This window comes from Chinchilla lanigera, unplaced genomic scaffold (genome assembly GCF_000276665.1).
Source record: "Chinchilla lanigera isolate Chin_1 unplaced genomic scaffold, ChiLan1.0 scaffold00059, whole genome shotgun sequence".
NCBI classification, from domain to species: domain Eukaryota; kingdom Metazoa; phylum Chordata; class Mammalia; order Rodentia; family Chinchillidae; genus Chinchilla; species Chinchilla lanigera.
Window position 1 is genome coordinate 15,111,486 of NW_004955460.1, and position 25,721 is coordinate 15,137,206.

At 47.9% G+C, this 25,721-nt stretch overlaps 2 protein-coding genes across 4 annotated transcripts; one reads left to right on the forward strand and one right to left on the reverse strand.

Moving 5' to 3' along the window:
- The first annotated feature begins 138 nt into the window (after nt 1-138).
- Cpsf4 (cleavage and polyadenylation specific factor 4, 30kDa) lies at nt 139-16,758 on the forward strand. Of its 3 annotated transcripts, none has more exons than XM_005397938.2 (8): nt 139-366; nt 5,453-5,503; nt 7,124-7,276; nt 9,294-9,389; nt 9,963-10,056; nt 10,504-10,576; nt 12,123-12,293; nt 15,805-16,758. In XM_005397938.2, exons 1-8 carry the CDS (start codon nt 264-266, stop codon nt 15,871-15,873), a joined length of 810 nt encoding a protein of 269 aa, XP_005397995.2. In that variant the 5' UTR covers nt 139-263; the 3' UTR covers nt 15,874-16,758. The 3 variants fall into 3 exon arrangements, with proteins under 3 accessions (XP_005397995.2, XP_005397997.2, XP_005397998.2); XM_005397940.2 differs by having other exon boundaries at nt 141-366; nt 12,198-12,293; XM_005397941.2 differs by having other exon boundaries at nt 143-366; nt 12,201-12,293.
- Nucleotides 16,759-18,165: 1,407 nt separating this feature from the next.
- Atp5j2 (ATP synthase, H+ transporting, mitochondrial Fo complex, subunit F2) lies at nt 18,166-25,237 on the reverse strand. The gene is made up of 4 exons (XM_005397947.1): nt 25,158-25,237; nt 20,865-20,972; nt 19,038-19,154; nt 18,166-18,333 (listed from the first exon to the last, which is right to left on the reverse strand). Exons 1-4 carry the CDS (start codon nt 25,168-25,170, stop codon nt 18,305-18,307), a joined length of 267 nt encoding a protein of 88 aa, XP_005398004.1. The 5' UTR covers nt 25,171-25,237; the 3' UTR covers nt 18,166-18,304.
- Nucleotides 25,238-25,721: the final 484 nt, after the last annotated feature.

Consider the following 25,721-nt stretch of genomic DNA (forward strand, 5'->3'; position numbering starts at 1 on the left):
TCCCAGTGGCTGGGACTGAGGGTGCCGGAAAGGAGGCGCGTGAGTTTGGCTGGCGGCTACCCGGGCCTGGCGCTCGATTGGCCGTGTCTGAACAGGCAAAAGGACCGGCGCGGGCTCCGGTCGCTCCCGGCATCCCTCGGGCGGCGGCGGCGGCGGCGGCGGGCGAGGCGGAGGTGGACGGTGTGTGGCGGCGGGGGAGGCAGGAAGAGAGTGAGAGTGGCAAGACTCTAGGGGAGCCGGGCCGGGGGGCCGCCGCCGCCGCCATGCAGGAAATCATCGCCAGCGTGGACCACATCAAGTTCGACTTGGAGATCGCAGTGGAGCAGCAGCTCGGGGCGCAGCCGCTGCCTTTCCCCGGCATGGACAGTGAGCGCGGGGCCCGGGTGGGCGGGTGAGACCGGCTCCGACCCGGGACCCAGGACTCTTAGCCCGATCCTGGGACCTCTTCTCGCACTCGCACTCGAGCGCTCTTCTTCTGAGGCCCGGGACCTTTCCACTCGGACCCAAGACCCTTTCCCTGGTCCTGGGAACTATTTCCTCCTCCTTCGGACCGGGAGTCCCCTTCCTCGAGTCTCTGATACCTGGGGCTGCTTCATGGTTATCTTTGGGAGGGCAGGACCTTATCCGTTGTTGACGTGGTTCTAGAGTGAAGGCTGGTGATTCTGGACTAGAACCTCTCCCCACCACACTTCCCAAACTAGGGGAAAGTCCGACCTGGGATTTCCTCCCCACCTCCGGCTCCCTAAGCGCCTTCTTGCTTTCATCCGAATTAGGCTGTTGGAGGACAGCTACCGAGGAAAGGACCGCTTTTCCTGCGCCGTAGCAACTACACGTCCAAACTCCATTCTTTTCCGAGTACTCGCACTCTTGGGAGCGCATTCCTAGTTCTGGGCCTGCCGCAGAACTCGTTTTTCCGTAAACCCCTTTATCACATCCAGGCCCCTAGCGTGGACCCTTGGTGTGAGCTCCCTTTACGCTCTTCACATGGTAGTTTCTGGCTTCCCTCCCTTCCCAGCTCAGGTGGGACATCTTGCACTTTTACGAGAAACCACCAGCCAAAGCGGGGTGACGCATGCCTGTAATCCCAGCATTCAGGAAGCAGACGCAGGAGGATCATGAACTTGATTCCAGCCTGAGCTGCATAGCAAGACTGCCTCAAAGAAGAAACCAGCAGTTTGCTTCTTCCCTTATTTCTGGAAATCCTTGAAGTCTAATGTTGTAGCTCAGGAGGTTCTTAGAGGTTACTGAGTTCCATCTGCTGGTGAGGAACCTGAGGCCAGGTGTGGAAGGGACTGGCTGAGGACTGCTCCAGCGTTCCATGCTGTCTCCCCTAACTGCCAGAGTGTGGCAGCTGGTGCTTTCACTCCTATCCTTATCTGCCTCACTACTCTCTGCATCTGCCTTCTAACACTAAAACTCTGTCTTCTGTCGTTGGTACTTCTGTGCAAGGTAGTGTTTATACCCAATGCACATACATCGAACCAACTACTTTTAGATACACAGACATCTCTTGTAAGCAGATGTTCAAATTCATACATGTTCTCACCTGCCTCTCTGCCCCTTTGATCCCTTGCATATACACATCCACTCGAGACTTTTCCACTCTTGGTGGCTCCTGTCACAGAACAATCCGTGCCAGATAGCTCCTTCCCCCAAACCTTTCTCCCACCTGGTACCACAAGTCAGCAAACCTCTGGGGGCAGGTAAGTGATGAGCCCCACACACTTGTCCCTAGGAACAGTTATGTACATGCCTAGCCCAGGACTTCAGATTTGGTTGATGTACTCAGCCCTCAGTTTTGTGCTGTGTTCAGTATGTTAAATCCCAGCAAGGTCATGACCCTTCCTTGCTGGTCCCTGGCCTTCATTCCCATTGCAGTTTGAGAATAACTGTAAATTCTGGCCTTTTGTTTTGGGGGGGTTTTTCTTTTTGTTGTTGTTGTTTTGTCTTTTTGAGGCAGGGCCTTGTTATGCAGTTCAGTCTGGCCTTGCGCACACTTTGTAGCCCAGGCTGGCCTGGAACTCACAACAATCCTCCTGCCTCAGCCTCCCAAGTGTTGTTTTCTTTTTAACACTTATTTTTATTTGTACATGTCTGCAGGACATAATTACATTTCTCTGGAAGAGCTGGTACATGGATATAACATCTTAATTCCTTTTATGTTCCCATCCCCTCTCTCCATCTCTTGGTCCCCTTCCCATTTGCAAAAAGTTCTGGCCTTAAAGCGTGCTTTTTATGTACAGTTTTTTATTAGTATATGTTTGCAGTATGTGATAATTACCATATTTCCCCCAAAATAAGACCAGGGCTTATTCATTTTTCCTCCAAAAGACACAGTAGGGCTTACTTTCAGGGGATATCTTACTTTTTGTGTATGGCAATCTGTATTTGTTCACGTGCAACAGTTTACACTTATTCATGTATAAAAATCTACTTTCAAATACAGTCATGTCATCTTTCTACATTCAAATACATTGTTGTAACTCTCCAAACCACAGATTCCAACCTGAATTTCTTGCAACTTCACTTCTTTAGAACTATTGGTCCAATCTCTTATGTTCAGCAACTGAGCTCTCCTTAAAAGAGTACTGCTTGTCCACGTAGCCTGCTCATAGTCCTTGGGCAACACAGTTGTCAGTGATTTTTATCCCATGAGTTCTTCACCCAAGTAATGACCTCCTGCGGGCCGGGCATCTCAAAGTTTCCATTAAATCAAGTGTTAACTGAAGACTTACAAGACAGGAGTGGCAACAAAAACGATGACAGTTAAGAATGATGGGCCACACAAAAGCAATGAAAAATTGCAGGCACCAAAATTGAGAAAACGTTTATTTCACACAAGTGCACTAAGTATGTCTGTTAACAACACACAATGTATTAAATTACAAAGATTCATATTAGACAAAATCATGTCTGTTATCAGGTACGCACAGTTATTTGTGTGTTGTATCTACTCCAATTGGTCATTCAGCAGTGTCTCGAGTTCATCCATTTAGCTAGGCATTTATCTCTCATCCAAAGGCATCTGCTTATTAATGGAAATATTTATATTTAATTATAAATTAATATTATTTTATAATGCATTACATCCATCATGTTTTGCAACAGATATACTAAATGCATCTGCCTGGCTGATCTTTTTCAAGACAAGATCTCACTATGTAGTTCAGGTTGGCCTTGAAGTCACTATGTAGCCCAAGCTGGCCTCCAACTCATAATGATCCTCTTGTGTCAGCCTCCCAAGTGCTAGGATTGCAGGTGTGCACCACCAAGCCTGGCCTGGCTAGTGGTCTTAACTGGGGCTTGTGGGGTGGGCGGGGCTTATAGTACAAGCGTCTTGAAAAATCATGCTAGGGCTTATTTTCCAGTTGGGTCTTATTTTCAGGGAAATAGAGCACATTTGTTGTGGGGAATTGGTACATGTACATAACACATCACAATTCTTTTTTCTTCCTCTCCTCTTTCTCCCTTTCCATCCCCTTCTCATTTGAAAAAGATCTTTCTCCCTACTTCTTAGTATCTTTTATTTTGCTGTTTATGTATTTTGGGTTTCTCATCACAGAAACCATGTGATGTTTAAGCTTGTGTGTCTAATTTATTTCACTTAACATTTTGGTCTCACGGTGCATCCATTTTCCTACAAGTGACTCAAGTTTATGCTTTATGGCAGAGTAGTACACCACTACATATAAATACCACATGTTTTGTATCCTCTTATCTGTTGATGAATATATAGGCTTCCAACATGTAACAGTTATGAATTTGCTGCTATAAGCATGGGTCTGCATGTGTCACTGTAATATGACATCTTTAGCTCTTTCAGGAAGATACACAGAAGGAATAGCTGGGTCTAGTGGAATTTCTAGTTTTATTTTTCTGAGGAATCTCCGTACTGATTTCCATAGTGGTTGTATCTTACAGTCCCACCAATCATGTACAAAGATTCCTTTTTGCCTGCAGTAGCCTCGAGAACATTTGTTGTTATTTGATTTCTTGATAATAGTTAAGACATGTTCTTATCCCATCTACCTGGGACCCAGTCTTCAGACTGGATTTATAACTTTAAGGAATGAAGCAACCCTAATCTCTAAAATGAACAAAAGACTAGAAATACTCTGATTTTTTTCAGTACTAGACATTGAACCCAGTGTCTTCACACTAAACTACATCCTCAGCCCTTTTTTATTTTTTTTAATTTTGAAACAGAGTCTCATTAAGTTATTAAATTGCCTAGGCTGGGCTCAAACTTGTGATCTTCCTGTCCAGCCTTCCCAAGGGTTGGGATTATACGTATGTGCCACACTTGTTTTAAAATGGAACTTTTTTTTCTTGTCCCCCCACCTTGTTTTTTCACAACAGTGGCTCACTATGTAGCACCGGCTAGCCTGGAATTTGCAGGGATCCTCAGCTTCCTGAGTGCTGGGATTATAGGCATGCGCCATTACAGCTGGCAGCAATTTTGGTTTTTTTTTTTTTTGAGACAGGATCTCGCTGTATAGTTCAGGCTGGCCTTCAATTCACTAGATAGCCCAGGTGGCCTGGAACTTGTGATCTTGCCTCAGCCTCCTGAGTGCTGGGATTACAGGCATATGCCACCATGCCCAGCAGTTTTCAGCAATTCTGGAAAGCTTATGGATAGGGAAAACTGTTAATGAAGACAAGGGCAGTTTATTCTAGGAACACGGCCTGTGTATTTCCTGGACTTGTCAGAACAGCTGGCCCTTAAAGCCCATTCACTTTCACCACAACTCTGCCTTTGTGACCTTGCTCCCTTCACCAGAATTCTCTGTGCCTGAATGAATAAAAGACCCTGTTCCTTTATTTTTCTGCAGATGCTGCATAGTAAGAACTGGACTAGCTGGGCATAGTAGCGCTTGAGGCAGGAAGATCACGAATTTAAAGCCAGCCTGGACTGTATAACAAGACCCTCTCCCAAAAAATAAGAGCAGGCCTGCTTCTGTATCTCGTTCTTCTTTCTGAACTCGTGTCTCAGAGTCACATGCCTTCTCTGCAACCTGCCCCCTTGAGAGGTCCCATGAGCTTGTAGACATGTCCTGTGAAATCATTCCTCCCTCTACCTCATGTCAAGATACCTGTGAATTGGGCCTTCTGGGAGGTCTGAGCTGGGGGTAATTAACTCATTTCTGTGATCTTGGGCTCCATCCTCCCTTCCCCATCCACTCTGTTAACTCTTCACCAGCGTTTCGCTTTTTGGAACCTCTCAGAAAGTACTAAGTAACGTTCCGTCTCAGTGTACATGTCTCATTTTGTAGGGAATGACTGAAATAAGCAGCTTTTGGCCTGGTTCAATTGGACTTTGTATCTCTGCCATTGTGTTTCCTGTATCCTGGGTCAAAGGCCAGAAGGATCCCCTCACACTATCTTCAGTGATCGCTAATAGCAGTACTACCTAGCTTTGGTTGATGCTGTTCCTTTTCTCTCATTGCTACAGAGTCGGGGGCTGCTGTCTGTGAATTCTTTTTGAAAGCTGCCTGTGGCAAAGGTAAGAGACCTGGCTTGTTGACTTGCCTCCTAAGGTGCCATTTGGCCACCCAGCCCCCCTAGCAGACATGTAGGCCACCAGGCTAACAGTGCATACAGACGAGGTGTAGTTTGGATAGGCTAGGAGCCTGGTGGGTGTTCTGCCCAAAACTTACCCAAGGCTGAGCATGGCCCAGAGGCTGCTCTCTCACCTCACTTCTCCATCTGACATGCACGAAGGCCTGGGCATCGAGGTTTTCGATAAATACCTCAGGGTCCTAAAGTTACTGTGTGGCTGAGCCCAGTGTCTGAATATAGGACTGTCTGATTCCAGTCTGCACCGGCTCACTGTTTTCTGGCTTCTTAGGAGGCGACCTGCAGTAACCTTTGTGTGGGGTCCTAGTTACACTTACTAGGCCCCCTCAGAGGCTGCATGAACCAGACTATATCTGTTTACTCGTAAGTATTGCTAGGCAGGACCTTACATGGTATGTACAAGTCTGGTTCTCCCTACAGGGAAATTTATTCAGGAAACTAAATCTTAATCAGAAACTTGAATGGGGAATGTAGAACTAGATCAACGGGATAGTTTAAATGGATGATTTGAGTGAGTTCTGGGTTTATAACAGTCATTTGCCACTGAAGCAATAGACCTTTCAGCGTAACCTCACACTGCCTGGTCAAGAGGTCATCCCCGACACTGCTCCTGTTCTCATTCTCGATGTGCTTGCTCAGGTATTCTGCCTGCTGGCCAGCCACTGTTTGCCAACACAACCACCCTTAATAGAGCACTGCAGCTCCTCGCTAGTACAATAGCCACCGTGTGCCTATTCAAATTTGAATGTAACATATGGAAAATGTAGCTTCTCTGTCACATGTGATGATTCAAGAACTCAGTAGCCACAAGTGGCTCGTGGTTGCTGTGTTAGCCAGCAGGGGTGTAGAACTTTGTCTTCCATCGCCACAGAAAGTTCTGGACGGAGCTGGTGCAGATCTTTCCTAGTTACAGCTGACTATTCTAATTGGCCCTTCTCAATGGTCCTGCCAGCCTACCAGTTATAAGTCTGGTATTCCCAGAGGATAGCTCTGTCCCATCTGCGTGGGACAGGTCCTGCTACAAAAAGATACCCCTCCCCTTTTACAACTATTGCCTTTCTTCAACCCTGAGGTGGATCTTTTTGGGATCTTGAGGCTATGCGGTTACTTCTAACAGGAGACAGAGCCTGCCTGGAGTCCAGGCTTCTCCTGATGATCTTCCTTATCCTTTAAAGTTTGCTAAACCTCTTTGTTTTAGTATCCCTCTTTCTTTTACAATTTTTCCATGTCTGTGTACCAGTGGAACTGTTAATAAGGACTAAATGAACCCACCCCATCCCACTGTAGTCTTGTTATTCCCCCACCTTACAATATCTACGAAATCCTGATCTAATATTAGTTATATTTTTCCAAACCGCCTTAAACTAAAACACAGCTACCAAAGTTTAGAATGTTTGCCAGTATACTTCCTAAAACCAGGCTGCCTTCCCCAGGGGCACCTGCACCACCTTCCAGAATGTGTTGCTTTCAGGAAAGTATGGAGTAAAGGCGCCTCGGCTCCCGAGCCCACATTTCTCCTCACGTTCTGGCCTCTCTCCCTCGGCAGGAGGCATGTGTCCATTCCGCCATATCAGCGGTGAGAAGACAGTTGTGTGCAAACACTGGCTGCGGGGGCTGTGCAAGAAAGGCGACCAGTGTGAGTTCTTGCACGAGTATGACATGACCAAGATGCCTGAGTGCTACTTCTACTCCAAGTTTGGTAAGGCATACAGGACCCTGGGAGGCTCTGCCAGGTTCTCAAACCAAGACCCAATGTGTCTGCCTTCTCCCATCTTTCCAGCTTCTAGGCAGTCCCTGCCAGCCTGAGTGGGCTGTTCAGTGAGGGGCTGACATGGCGATTCTCTGATAGTCCCTCATGTCTTTGGAACGCTCTAGGGTTTGGAGCACTTTGGGATAGTGAGAATAAGAGGAATCCTGGTGAACAAGCTGACAGTGCAGAGAGCTGAAGATCTGGTTTCTACTCACAGCAGCTCTATCCCTGAAATGCACATCTTCCAGCATGTCACTGATCACCCCTGCCTGGGCCTAAATTGGTTCCTTCTCTCTAGAAGCAGGATTCTGGGTGATACTTTGGCCCTTCTGACAACCCTCAGAATAGCGGGTCTGGGAGGGCTGTCTTCCGGTAGCCGTGAGCCCTGCTCTTTATCTCAAAGATTGCTTTGAGCTGTGCTTAGGAATGTGGCCTGCATGGAGAAGCAGGGGACAGGGTGAAGGCAGTGGTGCTGGCACAGAGCTTTGTGGCCAGGCTCTCTGTTCTGTCTGTTCTTGGAGGTGTCCCAGGAAGAAGTTCTTCTTGGTCAGTTCAAGGCCTGACTCTGGCCCCAGAGCTGCCAGCCCCAGGCTCTGCCCAGGGGCCATGCAAGAGGTCAGAGCCTGTCAGAGGCTTTGTGGAGAGCTGCGGAGTGCTGGGCATGCTTCATGCTTTAAAACACTGTTGATGGAGGAGATACTAATTATTTCAGCATCCCAGCAGGCTTGACTGCTTGGTTCTTAATGATAGTTGTGGCTTGTTTTGCTGAGGGATCATAAGCTGAGAAGTCAAAGCAGACAGCAGGACTCAGGGTTCCCAGCTCCGTCCCACCTGAGGTCATCCTGTCTGCACATCAGTAGCCCCCTCTCCACTTTTGCCCATAGCAACACCAATGGAGCAGGGTCTCCCATTTAGCCCCAGAGCTGTGCCTTAGGGTTCCCTCCTTTCTGACAGCCCTGGGCCCAGCAACCCCCTGTATCTCTGATGTCCCGTCTGTCAGTTCCCTGCAGAGCCCGACTTCATGCAGATGTGCCAGCTGCAGCTCCTGTCAGGATCCACAGCTGTGTGTTGAGTCTCCTCTTTCAGAGGGACGGTGGTGAAGAGGACAGACTTGTCCTTGCTGTAGTGACCTAGGGATGGGGCAGCTGATAAGCCAGTGATGTAAAGAAGAAAAGTGCCACGAAGGAAATAAACAGTGGTGAGACCCATGCTGCATTCTCCTTCAGGCAGAGTGACCTGGGAGGGCCTCTTGAGAGGAGTCCAAGTCAGGGCCTAAGAAGGGCCTGGTGCCAACTAAGGGTTCGTCTCGGACAGTGGTGGGGCCAGTGTGGCTGCAGTAGGGGGAGCTGAGCCTGTGGAAGGGGTGTAGGCAGGAGGGCACAGGCTGGAGTGTGTTTCCTCCAGATAGTGAACAGGGTACGTTAAGGTAGACTGCCGAGGGCCAGCCTGATGGTGGCAGGTAGTCACGCCGGGAGGTGTGTCCTAAAGCTGATGGCCACCTGGGCTGCTCACTTCTGAACCATCCCCGTCCACGTATGTTGTCATCACCAGGGCTTAACCCGTAATACCCCGTGGACCCTGCCTTTAGATCCCAGTGGTTGTCCTAAAAGTCAGAGGTCTCAAACCTTTCCCTGTCCCAGCTCAAAGAGTCAATGAGAAGAGGAAAGTCATGTCCTACCCTCAAGGGCACATTTACTTATCCGGGCCACCCCATGCCCATGATGCCCCATCTGCCTGGGTAAGGGTGAGACAGTGGGTTTAGATGAGAGTTTGCCTTGGCCCAGGCTTTGCTGGTGTTACTATCCCTTCCAGAAGCACTGGTGTATGTGAGACCTACATAGCCCTACTAACATCCTGCCTTGGGCTCAGGGCTTGCTGGGCCAAGTCCGGACAACAGAACCTCCTGGCCCCTTTTTGGCTTGGGAAAGCTCTATTCCAGGAGGCTACATGTCTGGGTTTCCTGCAGGGGAATGCAGCAACAAGGAGTGTCCCTTCCTGCACATTGACCCGGAGTCCAAGATCAAGGATTGCCCTTGGTATGACCGTGGCTTCTGCAAGCATGGTAGGTACAGGATGGGCTGGGCCTCAGGGAGGGGTCAGCCTTCCCTCTGTCCACATGACCCTCAAGACTGCCAGCTGGTCCTCCTGGGACATCACTGTGCCTGTCCCCGCAAAACCTGAGCTTTTTTATATCTCTCCCAAGCAGGCCTTGTGGGGGATATGCTCATCTCCTTTTTTTCCCCTGGTACTGGGGATTGAGCTCACATACTATGCTAGTTAAATGTTCACCACCAAGGTACATCCCCAGCATTTTTTTTGAGACATAACCTCACTAAGTTGCCCAGGCTGGCCTCAAACTCTCAACCCATCTGCCTCAGACCTCCCGGTAGCTGGGATTATAGGTGTGTGCCAACCACCCTGGCTCACCTGCATTTTGGGTAAGGAGACCAATGTGGAGAGGCTGAATCCCTGCCTCCAGTTCCCTCTGTTTGAGGCAGAGCCAGCCTATGAAGCCATCCTCTGGCTTTCAGCACCCCAGGCAGTGTAGCTATGACTCTGGCTGGTAGTGGGGACACTAATAAAGCATTCCCCTGCAGAGGGGACATCTGAGTGACCCACACACTGGGCTCTGCAGGTCCTCTGTGTAGGCACCGGCACACGCGGAGAGTCATCTGTGTGAATTACCTCGTGGGATTCTGCCCAGAGGGCCCCTCATGTAAATTCATGCAGTGAGTACCCTGCCTATAACTCCTGGCCCCAGCCCTACTGCTGCTGTGTCCTTCCTGGGAGCAGGGCTTTGGTCACCGGGTGGTATCAGTACTAGGGCCTAGGGAGGGATGGGAAGTGGGGGAGGAACTGCTGCTGATGGCTGCTGCTGCTTCCTGAGCCCAAAGGCAGCTCTGTCGAGACCAGCATTTAATCTTTATGGGTCGTGGGCCATCTGGGGATCTGAAAACTTCTTTCAGAAACACGCATGTCTGTACCTTTTCTTGGAGCAGCACTTGCCGAAGGTCTCCCAGAAGCATCGCTGAGTGCCAGCCCTACCCTGTGTCCATGTGGTTTGGGTCACTTTTGCTTGTATGAGGGCTGGTTGTGGCTTTCTAAGCACCACCTGGCCTATCTTCTCATGCCCTCTTCTTCCCTTGCTCACTTCCTCCCTGGCTGTTGGTGACCAGCCCCCGATTTGAACTGCCCATGGGAACCACTGAGCAGCCCCCACTGCCGCAGCAGACGCAGCCTCCTTCAAAGGTACCGTGCCCTGACCCCTCCTTGGCCACGCAGCCCCAAAGAGAGAACCTCAGTGTGCAGTCTGCTGTAGACCCAATGGGGAATCTTGTGAGAGGAGGTGAAGGGAGGAGGCAGGAGAGAGGGACAGGAAGTGCCCTCAGGTTCTAGCAGAAAACTCAGGGAGCACAGGAGTGTGCACATCCCACTAGAGACAGAGGGCATCCGCCCAACCGGAATTCCCACTTGGCCTCCTCCCTTTTTACATCAGGCACAGAACCTCAGCACAGCGAGGCCTAGAGCAGGATGGCAGGCAGGGCTCAGCGGGTACGTGTCACTGAGCTACACTGGGAGGTGCCACCATGGCGCAGCAGTGTCTGCCTCAGGAGCTGCTCTGCGTGGCCTGGCTGGTGTCTGCCGCTTTTGCTTCTGGGTCAGACCCTGCCCCTTACAAACAGGGAGACTGAGACTCCTAGAGGGAGGAACTTCCGAAGGAAACACCACTAGGCAGTGGCAGATGAAGGAACAGGACTGAGGCCAAGTGTCTTCAGGCTCGCGCCATTGCTACTCCTATGGCAAGACCAGGACTGAAGGACTAGCTGGCTGTAGTTTTCTAGGTGGCCCTGTGATGCAGTTGGTCCATCTCCTTAAGCACCGGAAGAGGGAAATACATACCATAGACAAGTCGGGATCTTCTGCCACCCCCAAAACCAAAGACCCCCTGGGTCTGGGTACAGGAGTAGAGTCGGGCAGAGGAGGGCTGGCCTGGGGTTAGGTGGGCCCTCGACAGGTCCACTGACCTTGAAGCCTCACCTTTTATCTGGCTGGGCTCTGAGTCAGTTGCCAAAGGCTCTCCCAGCCCTCTTCATTGCTGTAGGCTGAGAGTACGTGGTTGTGCTGACTCTCCATAGACCGCCCCACCCTCAGGAGGTGGAAGTGCCAAGAAACCACCTTCTTCCTGGGGAAAGTCAGAATTCCCAGGCATGGGTACAGCTGACAGCCTGGGGGTTCGTTCCTAGCTCAGACCTTATCGGGCAAGAGCCAACAACTCACCTGGTTGAGAAGTGGCCTTGCTGTGGAGTCCCTGCCCCAGAAACCCCAGCCCTCTCTTTCTTACGAGACTCGCTGGAGGAGGGCCCTCAGCCCCTAGACTGCAGGTCAGCATGCCAGGCTCCAACTGTTTTTCTGTGACTGTTGCTCGCCGTGTAGGCTGCTAAACATCTGGCTGAACCAAGCGTTCATCCTGACCTGAAGCTAGAACCTCAGAACCAAAAGTAAGGCCTGATCATGCCCTTGCCCCACTGCCCCAGAGACCTCCTCTTGTCTCTTTGGTGTTTTGTTTCTTTTATTTTTCGTTTTTGTGTGTTTGCATGGTGTTTTTCGGGCAGCGGCTCCTGCCATCATCACCAGAAGTTTCTTTTCTGCCCACTCTCCTGAGCTGGGCCATCATGGAAGTCCTCTTCCTGCTGGTCATGCGGGAACAATCCCGCCCTCTTTTTTTCCTGTCCCCATTGGTAGTCTGCGTGCACGTGTTTTCCACAGTAAAACCGTGTTGTGTAACTCTTTCCAGCAAAGTAACAATCCGCCATTACAAAGGTCGTCCTCCTTGATCCAGTTAACGAGTCAGAACTCTTCTCCCAATCAGCAGAGAGCCCCACAGGTCATCGGGGTCATGCAGAGTCAAAACAGCAGTGCAGGCAACCGAGGACCCCGGCCCCTGGAGCAGGTCACTTGTTACAAGGTAAGTCCTGGGGCTTGGGGACAGGGTGGGGGTCTTCTCTTTAATCAGTGGCCATTCCCTCATTCCCCATTTGTGTGGTTAATTTTGAAAAATTAGCAAGGCATGGTGGTGCACATTTGTAATCCCAGCACTCTGGGAGGCTGAGGCAGGAGAGTCACAAGTTGGAGCTCAGCCTGGGCAGCTTAGACCTTATCTCAAAATGAAAAATAAGAAAGGATAGGTATGTAGTTCAGTGTGAAGACTTTGGTTTCAATCTCAAAAAAAAGAACAAAAAAAGAAAAGGAAAAATTAAAACATTTTGGTTTACTGATTGTAAGAGAAATGGTGGGCTACTATGGTGTGTGAGAGACCATACCATAATACTTCCTGCAGTATTTGCAGCAAGGCAAAGTGAAAGGCAGAAAAAAACACACTGCTGAATGAGTGGATTGTGCTTGCAAGAAAGAGAAAAGCTGGGCATGGTGGTGCACATTTACAATCTCAGCTACTTGAAAGGCTGAGGCAAAGAGATCCTTAAATTAAAATCCACCCTGGGCAATCTAACAAGACTTTGTCTCAAAAAAAAAAAGCAGGATGTGGTGGCACACGACTGTAATCCCAGCACTTGGGAAGCTGAGGCAAGAGGATTGCCGTGAGTTTCAGGCCAGCCTGGACTACATTGCAAAACTCTTGTCTTAAAAACAAAAAACAAAACCCAAAATATAAAAAAATAAAAGAGCTGGGGATATACAAAGGCCCTGGTTCAGTCTCCAGTACCACCAAAATAAAACACAGAATGTGAGGGAAATCACAAACTAGGAACAAGATGGAAACATATCCAAGGAAGAGTGATCCTGGAAGCCTCTGGCTGCCCTGGAGACATTCTCAGTTCCTACATGGGTACCTCAAAGGTTTAAGCCCACACTTGGAGGAATTTGATTAGGAACACACACACACAAAATCCACACATAAAATGGGATACTCAGGGAAAGGGTGGACTTTCCAGAAGAGCTGTCTTTTTCATCCTTGTCTTGGTAGAAATGAAGAAAAAGTCCCTACAGAATCTCATTACTGGCTGGCCCTTATGTAAGTCTGGGCCTGTGTTCATATCTTTGGTGAGAGCTGAAAAGTTATAAACCAAATATTGTACTCAGTGATTATCCTTGGACGAGGGTCCCTCAGGTACTTGGCAGGAACAATCTCACCTGCTGTATTCAGAATTCCTACAGCTAGAATTCCAAAAAATGACTTCATGATTAAAATCTCAAACAAGCTGGGTGTAGTGGTGCACACTTGTAATCCCAGCACTCGGGAGGCTGAGGCAGAAGGATCACCATTGAGTTTGAGGCCTGCCTGAGCTATGTAGTGAGTTCAAGGACAGTCTGAACTACATAGCAAGACCATGACTCAAAAAAAAAAATCATAAATAAATACAAACAGGCAAGGAAACACACCAGTGAGTCAGCCAAAATAGCCAGCAATAGAACTAGAATCACAAAGACTATGAATCAAGAAATTTGAGAAAATAGATTAGTACATGATTTTTATAAAATTTTTAGACTGCATAAAAGCATTTAGGAAACATTGAGAACACTGTCTCTCCTTGTCCTTCCCAAAGAGAGCCACTGCGTTCAGCATGTTGTTTCCATACTTGGTTGCAGGTCTCCTTTTACTTACAAACCCCACTAGGGAACCCTCAGGCCACATTTGGGGAACTGCTGTTCTAAACTTTTATTCACACAGCCCCAGATGTTTCTTAGTATCAGTGGAGCCCTAATCCAATCATAGCTTTTTAAAAAATTTGCAGTATCTTGGGTTCTTTCCATGACAGTACATAGAAATCCAATCTTTTTCAGTGGCTACACAACCCATATGGGTTTTGCTCCAAATAATAGTGCTGAGTCTGAGTCTAACCCTTGGGCATTTGTTGGCTCTGCTCTGATGTCACTGGCCTACAAGAGGCAGTTCTGAGTCAAAGGACATACTTTAAATGTTCACAGTTTGCCCTCAAGAAAGGGTAGGACCCTGCTGGTAGTGGTGGTGCACACCTGTAATCTCAGCACCCGGAGGCTGAGGCAGGATAATTAGAACTATCTAAAGGAAAAAAAGAAAAAGAAAAAAAGAGCGTGATCCCCAGGTATTGTCCCAGCAGCCAGCATTCCTAGTTCCTGCCGTGCCCCGGTTTGCATTCTTAGTGGGAAGGACCTAGGCAGGTGCCTGAAGACACTCAAAGGCAAAGTACGCGTGGAAATACCACACTGGGGAGATTTTGGAGCCTGAGCCCTAAACAGCAAGAATAATTTGGGAAGCTACCCGGTGGAGAAGGCAAAGTAGAAGGGAGAGATGTCCCTTGCAGAGCAGATTACCTTGTTACTTCTCAAGGACAGCAAAGAATCTTTGGTAATCTAAGGCAGGTTAGCTATCCCCTTGGCCCAGCTCAGAACTATTCACCAGGGTCTCCTCTGTGAAGCAAGATCTCTTAAGTCCTGAGACCTCAGAAAAATGGGCCAGGGACTGGGGCGCTGGACATCCTCTTACACAGGTATGTCATGCTGTTATTATTAAAGACACCAAGATTCCCGACCAGTTATGAAGACAAATGTGTGAAGTGTTCAAGCAGGGCCTTGAAGATCTGCTCCTGGTCATCACATTGTATCTAACTGGGCCATCATCCACACAAAAGTCACTTACAGGTCAAACAGATGTGGAAGAATCTGTGGGGTGAGGAGAACAGAACAGAGTACTAAGTGAGGGTAGTAGACAGTGCCAAAAAAGTAGAGACTTTAGGTTCAGGGGCCTAGAGGTACTGATTAGTGCAGAGTAGCTGCCCTCAGCTGCCTCCCAACCCTTTGTTCCCTGCTTGAGGCTGTTCACATCCTTCCCTGTAATCCCCTTGTGTTTTGAGGAGTCATGAGAATGGCAATACGATGAAAGGGCCTGGATAATGATAGCCAGGATAAGTCAGAGTCAGTGCTAAATCTGTCAGAGCGACACTACCAGCTCCACTCACCCCAGTCTAACCATTTCCTGTCTGATTGAAGCCTGTCCCTAAGGGTAGCTTAGGTGTGCAACAGCCAGAGGGAAGAGCTTTGGGCCTCACTGTCCACAGCAGTGGCTCCCCATTTAGAGGAGGTGTCTGGTTGCTTGTGTTGCACTGTTTCCTTCCATCTCCTCAGGGAGCCCCAGATCTTGACTCAGAGGTAAGTGACTGGCCTGCTATGTACAGGGGCTTGGTCTTCATCCCACCACCCACTTGTGAGCGTCCCCTGTGGGAAGGCCCAGGTCCAGTGCAAGTGAGGAACGGGTTGAAAGAGCTCCCTGCTGAGCTATCAGATTGTTCTCTGGTGGCCTCACTCTCCTTTCTACCGCATTTCTTCACCACCTTCTGGATCTCCTGCTGGTGTCCGAGAAGAAATCTGCATTGCAGAAAATATGAGTCTTCTCCGGTCTTTTTTTTGTTGTGGGTGATTGAAAATTGCACTTGAAAACGGTGTTGTATTTTTGTCTCTCCTTTCCCTCCCGCTGTTCCTAGTGTGGTGAAAAAGGACACTACGCCAACAGATGCACCAAAGGGCACTTGGCCTTTCTCAGTGGACAGTGACAGCAGCTGGAGCCAGCTCAGAGCAGCCCATGGGACCCTGTTGTTGGGAGTGTGCGCTTAACTGCTGAATGTAGCGTTGGTTCAACTCCGACCAGAGCCAGCAGGCACACTCACTGGGGCTCACTGTTCTGAGGGGCCACATCTGTTAGTTTCCTATTATTTTGCTTTTTTTTTTTTTTTTTTTCCTTACAAAGGGACCTGTGCTTCAGTTGGGTCTCCCAAGTTGACATCATGTTTGTCTAGGCATCAGTGCCTCTTTTCTGAGACTTCCTGCACACCCACCCTAGGGGAGGGAGTAGCTGGGGAGGGGCTTGTGCTCTGAGAAGCCGTGTGTGGAAGATGGCCTTTTTCTAGGAGGCCTCACAGAACACCAGTTTTGGTGAGCCCCAGGACCGGTGGATCATTCAGAGCTGTGGCCGGGTCATGCCTGCTTCCTCCATGTCCTGCTGAATCCTGAAGCTGTGCCTATCAAAGTAATTTGAACCAAGGGAGCCATTCCTGCAAACCCAGTACACTCACTGCCTTAGTCTGGCCCTGGGCCCAGGCAACAGCAGCTGAGAGCGATGCAGGCCCTCCAGTTTGAGGTTCTTTTTTTCTCCTGGGTGTATTTTCTCGTGGGGTACCTGCTTGACAGTATTTAAGGTATACCTTCAACCAGAGCTGCAGACCACCCTTTAAACAGCTGCCCCAGTCCATCTGCGCCTACCTCCTGCTGATCAAGCATCTATACTGTCACTCAGACACCTGTGGCATACAGAGGAGACCGCCCTGTCCTTGAGCCTGGAAAATGTGAAACCATCACCTGCAACCTGCTGGGCAAGTGGGCCTATCCAAGTTCAATTATAAGAACAATTTTTACAGAGTTGATTAAAGCTTGTTTTTTAAGCTGTGTCTCATTATTTAGAGATTCCTTAAGGAAGAAAGATCTGCCAGGTTACACTAGCTGCCTGGCATAAAGCTATGATGTTAACCACTTACCAGTCCGATTATCTGTTTTGGCTTTTTTGAGACAAGGGTCTTGCTATGTTATGTAGTTCAGGCTAGCATTGAGCTATGTAGCCAAGACTGGCCTGTCTCAGCCTCCCTGGGATTACAGTGTGTGCCACCACATCTAGCAGTCCAATTATTTAAATACAGGATAACCAAAAATTGCATGTTTTTTAATTTCTATAAAACAGGAAATATAAAATGACAATTTTACCAAATTTATTCAACGCAATAATCAACTACATCCCTGGTTGGGCCAGGCATATAGTTCCATAGCACAGTGCATGCCTGGCAAGTGAAAGGTCCTGAGTTTGATTCCTGGTACAAAAACAAAAAGAATCAACTGGTTGCAGTGACACCTGCCTGAGTGACACAAAAGTTAGCACATAAACAAATGCATTCCCCGAGTGACGCATGATACTCGGGATAAACTGATAGATGGTTAATACTCATCCCTTGCAACAAATATGAATCTCAAAAAACAGAAGTGATGCTGGTGATCGCCTCTCAGCCTTTTGGCTAAGATCAGTGTAGAAGTGATGCTGGCGAGACACACCTTTGTACTGGCAGCTGGAGTTCTTCCCTTCGTGTCAGATGTTTGGGTAACACCTGTTTGTCCAAACTTAGCTCTTCTAGGTGATCTTGGGCACAGCACTGCCCCACTGCCTTTCCCCTCCCTTGGGCTCCATGTGGTTTACATACTCACTGTTCACCCCTCAGCAGGAGCTGGTGCTGGCCTTCATACCACCTGATACCCTCTGAAAACCTCTGATGGGTCAGGAAGAGGGAGTTATGAGTACTGGAGCTTGGTGAGCTGGTATCAGACTTGTGCCTTTCCCTCAGCCATACTATGCTATTCTTCCTACTAGTGAAGCTGTCTTACCAGGAGGATCCTACTACCTTCGGTGTCTCTAGATAGTTCTTGGCGACTTGCAGCTGATGCCCCAAGCTCATGCAGAAAAATGGGGGGAATAAAACATTGAGGTCATCAGAAATCCCCTACCTAGAGCTATAAGATGGTCAGCAGTGAGATCTGGCACTCAGGAACTTGGTTCTGCTGTATAGAGTCAGCTATCAAAAGGCCATGGTCCCTCCAAATGATCACAAAACTCACAGCAGGAGACAGGGCTCTGGGCAATGACAGAAACTCCAGAAGACTCTGCTACCTCATGAACTGGGACGTGATCCCAAGGGGTCAAGTGTGCAGAGCCCACCAAGGCTTCAGGAGCCAAACCATGGCCTGTCTGATAACTGTACACCCCTTAGTGCAGAGGGCGCCAGGACGGGCTACAACACGCAAGCAGCACTTGTACCAGTCACCTTTTATTGAGCATTCTCACTTAGGCTATGAACAAATGGAGCCATGATTAAGCTGTTCACAGACGGGCGCAGGATGAGGCAGTCACAGTCTAGAGTGCAGAGTGCCCTCCACACTGGCCCCTTTTCAGTGGTACTTGCGTCGCCGCTCATGTTCTAAAGTCAGAAAAAAACAGTAAGTTTCTTAAGTATTCTAGTGCAAGCACAAGGTGATAGCAACAGCATCAGGCTACAATCGTGAGTTCTTTCAAGCAATCAGCAAACCTGGGGGCACAAAAGTACCTCAGCAGAAGCCAACTTGCAACCTGGCCAGCCTCTTTGATACCCACTTAGATAAACAGCCTCCAAAAACCCATCCTTTAGAGACGAGCTGTGATACAACAGACTGGCAGGAACTGTGATCAGAAAGGGCCCACAAAACTCAGCCAGAGGCCACAGTGACAGCTGTAGCACTTCCCACCAGACATCACCTGAGACCATCCCTGGTCTTAGAGCCAGGAACAACTGCTCTCCCAGAGCACTGGAGAGGCACTGGATTATAACCACAAACCCTATATCCCTCATCACACTGCCTGCTAGGAAAATCAAGCCAACTTTTAGTTAAGAGCGTGCAGTATCTTACAAGTTGCTTCCCAAGTATGACCTCTACCCTAGTTTCATCTCGTTTTTCCTGTGTTCTCAATCACTAACTTCTTACTTAAAATACTGTCACATACATTTCATTCCTGCAGTGTCCTCCCGTTCTTCCAGGTGGACATACAGGTAAGGGCATCCTAAAGGTCCCTCAACTGACAAGACAGTTGAGCCAACACCACAATCTTAGGGGGACCTGGAGGCATGATAACTCATGAGCCACTCACTGAGTTCCTTGTAAGAAAGGCAGTAGTTGAAAAGCACGTAGGCTGCCAGCACCATGTTAATCCCGGCGATGCTCCCTTTCTTCACGTTGATGTACTTGTTGTAATACCGGTAGTAACCTGCAACAGAGGAGGCGCTCACTGCCCTGCTTTGCTGACTCCTGTAGTACACAAAGTAGTCTGGAATTCTATCAGTCCTGCTCTGGCTCTTCAACCCACTCTATATTCACTGGCTGATAAAGGTAGACAGTCCTGTAGGGTCCAATCCCCACAGCCCAAGACCAGCTCCAGAGTTAGGTCCTAGATTCTGCCTTTGGCCTTGAGCTTACAGATTTGGCTCAACTTATACCCCACTTTCAGCCCTGGAATTCTGACTAATTCTGTCCCAGATTCCAACCCCTAATAAGGGCCACTTGATGGTAGCCAGCTGGATCAGCCAGGCCCTTGGGGAAAAAGACTTCCCTCTGTTCATCTCTTTACCAAAAGAGAATCATGCTTTATAGTTGATGTAAATGAATGAAATGATTATGTAAGTTTAAAATAGGGATCCCAGGGGCTGGGGATTTAGCTCAGCGGCAAAAGCGCCTGCCTGGCAAGTGCAAGGTCGTGAGTTCGGTTCCCGGTACCGGAGAAAAACCAAAAAAATAAAAAAATTAAAAAAAAAAATAAAATAGGGATCCCTGGCTGGGCATGGTGGTACATGCCTGTAATTCCAGCACAAGAGAGACTGATGCAGGAGGATCACTGCGAATTTGAGGCCAGCCCGCCCTACACAGTAAGTTCAAGGCCAGCCTGAATTACAGAGAGAGGGCCTGTGTCAAAACCAAATAAAATAGGGATGCCCTGAAGAAGCTATGAACATGAACAGGCCAAATTCACTTCAGTTCACAGCTCTAATTAGATTGGGTACTCTGAAGGCCTTGCTTGAAAAAAACTTAGGGCAGGGCAACCCACACAAAAAAGGCACAGGGATGTCACAACTGGAAAAGGGGAGGCAAGCCCCTGAGGTAGTCCAAGATCATGCAGGGATCACCATGGGATGATCTGGGACTTTCTTCCTGGAGTGTGATAGTTTACACAGACTGATGTAACTAGTCATACACTTTTAAATGCACACATCTGTGCAAACTTGTCTTGGAAGTCCTGGCATAGGCTGATGTACACTATGATTCAAATTCATTCCCTCCACCTTCCCTTTTGAGACAGGGTCTCACTATATCGCTCAGACTGGCCTCTAACTCATAGGCTCAGTAATCCTCCTGCCTCAGCCTCCTATGTAGTTGGGACTACAGGCCTGCACTACTACATCTTTTTCCTCTCTTTTTGGGGGGGTAGGGTGAGGTAGGGGAGGTGCTGGGGATTGAATCTAGAGCCTTGTGCAGGCTAGGCAAAGCATTCTACCACTAAGCTACATCCCTAGCCCACTTACTTGCTTACTTCTTAAACAAGCTTTAGATGTGGAAATGCTTATAGACGTTTTTCTAAAATAGAAACAGACTGGCCAAGGATATAGCTCAGTAGCACAAGTGCCTGCCTGGCAAGCACGAGGTCTGGAGTTCAATTCCCAGTACCGAAAAAATTAAAATAAAATAGAAACAGAGGTACTGATTCCAAGCACCACGGCATTTTCTTGGCCGAAATATCTTACAGCCAGCCTTTGATAGGGCCAATCAAATATGAAAATTCAACAGCTGACAAACTTTTGCCCTTTTATGTAGAACTTACTAGTTTGAGACAAGAAGGCCTTTATTGCCCAAATTAACTCATGGCAAAGAGACCTGAAGACCCAGAAATTTGTTTTTGTTTTACACACATCCATAAGGCTCTGACCTCTCTGAAATGCTCCAGCAATGCCTGAAGGGGTGAAATCCCGCATCAATATCCAGCTGGGCAGCTCCCCTACTTTCACATCCAAGAGTTTCTTCTCTTTCAGTGGTACTGAAAAGGAAAAGCAAAACAAAACACACCTACTAAGTAGTCGCCTAATAATACAAATAGCATCTTTTTATGTCATTGATTTCAACTATTGAAAGGAAGTGCATGATGCTACACGTAAATACTATGAATAAACCCACTACGTCAAAAGCACTATTTTAACATTCAGCCTGTATAGTGGCAGAACTGCTGCAGGAACAGCTTTATGAAGCAACAGACAACAGGATGTCTGAACAGCTTGCCAATTATAACTAAACTTTAGGGACCATGGTGAAGACAGCAATAAAGTTCAGGACAAAATATTTTGCAGAACATTTACTTTATGTACATATTAGCTTAATCGCTAATTAATCGTACAATTAGCTTAATAGCTAATGTGACTGGTTCCTTTACCTTGGGGGAGGGGAGTAGGCAGACTCAAAGAGGTTGGGTATCTTGACCAAGGTCACACACACAGTATAGATGTAAGATGAAACCTTAAGATGGGACCCATCCTTTTGATGCTAATCTGAGGATGAGTCTGTCCAAACTCTGGGGATCTGTGGTCACAAAATGATAGGAGGAGATGTGGACCAAGACCAAGAACTGCCCTCATGCAGTTCTTTTTTGGGGGGGGGGTACCAGGAATCGAACTCAGGACCTTGTACTTGCCAGGCAGGCACTTACTCCTCTGAGCTATATCCCCGGCCCCCTCATGCAGTTCACTGGTTGGATGTGCTTGTTTATTGGAGAAGGGCTTTGCACTGCACCTGAGTCACCTGTGTCACTGCCACCCACCCCAGGTATGCCAGCCTCAGAACATCCAATAAAAAGAAAGTAAAGGAGAGCCAGGTGTAGCGGCACACAGCTATAATCCCAGCACTTAGGAAGCTGAGGCAGGAGATTCACCAAGAGTTCAAGGCCAGCCTGCACTACATAGTGAGACTCTCCCCGCCTGCCCCAATTTAAAAAAATAAATGTAAAAATTCCCACCTTATGCATCCTACCTGGGACAGCAGAGTTCAACAATTTCCAGAGACAGAAACAAAAGACAGCCTATCTCAAGAAGTCAAGTAACTTAGTAAAATCCTCTCCATATGGTATAACAGGGCCCAGGCCACATCCCAGTGAGAGTCTGGGGACAAAGCACAGGAAAGTCTCTTGGTTGAAGAAGTACCACATTCATCTTCGGGCCCAAGAAGCAAATAGGATACTAAGTAGGGGGTGGGTCTGTGGTTGTCCAGAAGATGCATATAAGAAGGAAATGGTCTTCCTCTATCCTTCCCATAAAGAACGATTTCTAAAAGCTTTTGGCAGATGTCCTCTTCAGGGCAAGGAGTCCAGGACCACTGTGTTCCTTCTTAAAGATGACTAACCACAGGAGCAGCCAGACTAAAGACTACATCACTCCAAGGTTTTTTTCTCCATTTGGGGATCCAAAGAAAGACTAAGGCTCCTTCTGGACCAGCCATAAGAGTCTGCTAAGAGGAATCCCACAGGTGCTGTGTCAGCTCCCAACACTGAACAAGAGCAGTAACTTTCAGGATGTAAACAGAAATGCAAGGCATTATAGCCAACTTCTGATCTGCTCTGGGTCATCTAAAGAGCCAGACCTGCAGCCTTAATGAGTGTCAAGACTACAGAGTACATGTCCAAAGGCCACAAGTGACAGGGGTATGCAGCAGTCTGTAAGTTATATGTAGGGCTAAAGGACACCATTAAAAGCCACCCCCAAACCTTCTATCTAGCCTCATCCAACCCATATGGAGCACCTACTATATGCCAGGCACCCTGCTTAGCGCTATGGATTCAGCGGTGACCAAATTATAATGTTCTTTTTGTAGAACAACCATCCTACTGTTCTTCCCAGGGTCACCGCATATTGGCCCAGCCCAGTGATGGCAAACCTTTTAGAGCATTCATCTCTAAACAGACAGCACTCTGCTGCACAACAGGTTTACTCCTACTGGCCTAGGCCCTTCGTTTCTCCAAGGCAACAACAGGATTATTCCCACCTGAGGGCCTTTGCGTTTGTGGTGCCCTTAGATCACATGGCCATCTCAAAGATCTTCTCCTCATAAGCCTCCTTTCCTGAAGGCCCTATCTCCAGTCAGCTTGAGCACTTTCTTCCTCTAAAACCTGAAAGCTCATTTCCTTAACAGTGAAATGGCTTATCCAGAGGATTAAATAAATATTGATGGGACCGGGGATATAGCTCAGCACACAGTGCCTGCCTGGTAAGTGTGAGGTCCTGAGTTTGATTCCCGGTACCCAAAAGAAAACAATTGACGAACAATGCCAGAACACTGCAAACTGTTATTATTGCTGAAATCTTACTAAGGTCTATCTATGTGAAACATCAGAAACAAAGGGGAGGTAGAACAATAGCATATAAACTGAATTTTAGGGACAATTTGAGTAGCCAGCCTTCAGGGATTAATTACTACCTTTAGCTCTCTTATAGACAGAAAACTCCTTCTCAGTTTCCTCCCTTATGAGGATAATACCTACCTTTGTACTTCAATGTATATACTATGTATATGAAACTATTATCTTTCTGCTTGATTATGAACTGACTATGGGAACAGCCCCACACAGTTCCTGACACCTGACACTAGACTAATGGTTGTTGAATAATCATAGGTTCTTGACAGGGTATGTGATTTTATGACTTGGAGAAATATACTATGCATTTCTTAAGGAGCTGCACAGAAATGACAAGTGTTTCCTTACTGGTAATTCCAACCCAGCAGTTGGCCAGAGTAAAAATTTTAGGTTTTTCATGCCACCTAAGATCTCTGTAACACAGTCTCTTTTCTTTAAAAAAAAAAAAGTATATATAAATATATAGAGAGATAGATATTTCCCCCCTTAGCTCATAGCCATACAAAAAGAGAACCCTGAATATCCAGCCTGCTGGCCCTAGTCTGCCAAACCCTGATATTATCCACTGCTGATGATTCCTGTGTCCCTCACTTTGTCTGATAATGAACTAGTGGATTTGTGCCTTGGCAACAGTACTTAAGACATAAAATCCAAGTACTAGGGTGACGCTCAAAAGCCCAGAGCATGTGACATGACCTTGGTGACTGGGTGACCACCTCACACCACCAAGCCCTCCACTGTGGGGCTGGGAGTGTACCATGTATCTTTCATGTACTAAATTTTTAAATCTTGAATCCAGAACTCTGTTCACTTCAACTCTCCTTAAATAAAATGCCAAGTCTCAATGCTCCCTGTTCACACTGTCCCCTTTAAACACAATCACTTCGGATCACGAATGGTCTCATGCCCATCTGACAGATAAGGTAACAGTTTCACTCTCCCCTTTTCTAATCTCTTCATTTTTCCAGGCCGAGATTAAGCATATAAAAACGGGTATAGTACACAGCAGTCAATCAAAACTCTGGGGGCTATGTGACCTCAAATAGGCCACACGACGTCTCAGACCGTTACTTTCTTCCTCTTTAAAAGGAATGATGTGGGTACTGAGGCGCTAGAGCTAAAACTCGGTTTCCTATTAAAAAACAAAAATCAAGAATGCACAATTTTTTAATGTAGAGATTTACATATACATGTTTCCGAAAAGCCTGCCAGTCATTTCTAATAAACCTCATTTATCATGAGGCTCCACATGCCTAGGTTTCAATCCCAGCTCAGCCCTCATAGTTGTGACCTTGAACAGGTCACTTCATCTTTGCAAGCCTACTCAGTACGTATGCACTGAGAATACGTATGCACCGAACCTAACGTGGTGCGGGGCACCGTCCCAGACATTAACTCCTCCTGGAGCTTAATTTCAGCTTTAGCTTTAGAAAGGATAGAAAGAAGCTGCCCATAGGGTTCAAGTGCAAATCGCCTGTGTCGCAGGGGAAAAGAAGCAGGTATTCCTTAACTGAGAGAGGGTCACTGCCCCAAGACAGAACAGTGCCACACCCGAAGGCGAGTCTCCAGGCTTCTCTCGCCCTCCATCCCGAACGTGGGTGGCGCAAGTCCTAAGCAGCGGGAAGCCAGGACCAGGAGAGCGCCGGAAGGTCGGACAGCGCAAAACCCTGGAGCAAAGGTTCAGGGCGCCTGAAGCGACGCTGCGGTGAAGCGTCCGAGAGTAGGGCAGGCGCCTCCGCAGCCCTCTCCCTTCCCAGTGCAGCTCTGACCTATACACCCGCCTCTGCCTCCAAAACGGCATAAAAATACAGGATGGGCACTTACCGACAGAAGCCATCTTGGAGTCCTGATGGTCGCTAAAGAAGGCTGCGCAAAGGCTGCTGGGTAGGAAGCACGCCTAGAAGTGGGCGCTGGGAGCAGAGGCTCATGGGAAGCAGGTCAACCCTGCCATTAAACTGGCACTATAAAGGTGCCATAAAGAGAAGGACAACATTCCTTGGAAACCTAAACAGCAGGGAATCCGCAGTTAGTGACCAGCCACCTTAGTCTCATCTCCCTGTCCCAGTAGCCTGCAACGGATTAAAAAAACAAAAGTTGGCCTTGAGGTAGAAGGTAGAATAAGGACAAGTGAAAAACAGAAAGTAGTGGTAGCACATGCCTGTAATCCCAGCACTCAGGAGCCTGAGGTAGGAAGAGCGCCATGAATTCGAGACCTGCTTGGGCTACATAGTGAATTCAAGGCTAGCCTAAATTACAGAGAGAGACTCTGTCTCAAAAACCCAAAAAATTTTTAAAAGAAAGCTGTATGACAAAGAATTTAGAAACCAGTGTAAGGCCTACTACATAAAGTCAAAACAGACAAAGGTCAGCCTGCCGGCCTCCCCAGGT

Coding starts and splice junctions, on each gene's coding strand:
- Cpsf4 (XM_005397938.2), top strand. CDS start 264: ATGCAGGAAATCATCGCCAGCGTGGACCACATCAAGTTCGACTTGGAG. Junction 5,504..7,123: donor GAAAGCTGCCTGTGGCAAAG/GTAAGAGACCTG, acceptor CTCCCTCGGCAG/GAGGCATGTGTCCATTCCGC. Junction 9,390..9,962: donor CCGTGGCTTCTGCAAGCATG/GTAGGTACAGGA, acceptor TGGGCTCTGCAG/GTCCTCTGTGTAGGCACCGG.
- Atp5j2 (XM_005397947.1), bottom strand. Junction 19,155..20,864: donor TGCTGGAGCATTTCAGAGAG/GTCAGAGCCTTA, acceptor CCTCTGTTGCAG/GTTACTACCGGTATTACAAC. Junction 18,334..19,037: donor CCTTTCTTACAAGGAACTCA/GTGAGTGGCTCA, acceptor TTCTGACTTTAG/AACATGAGCGGCGACGCAAG.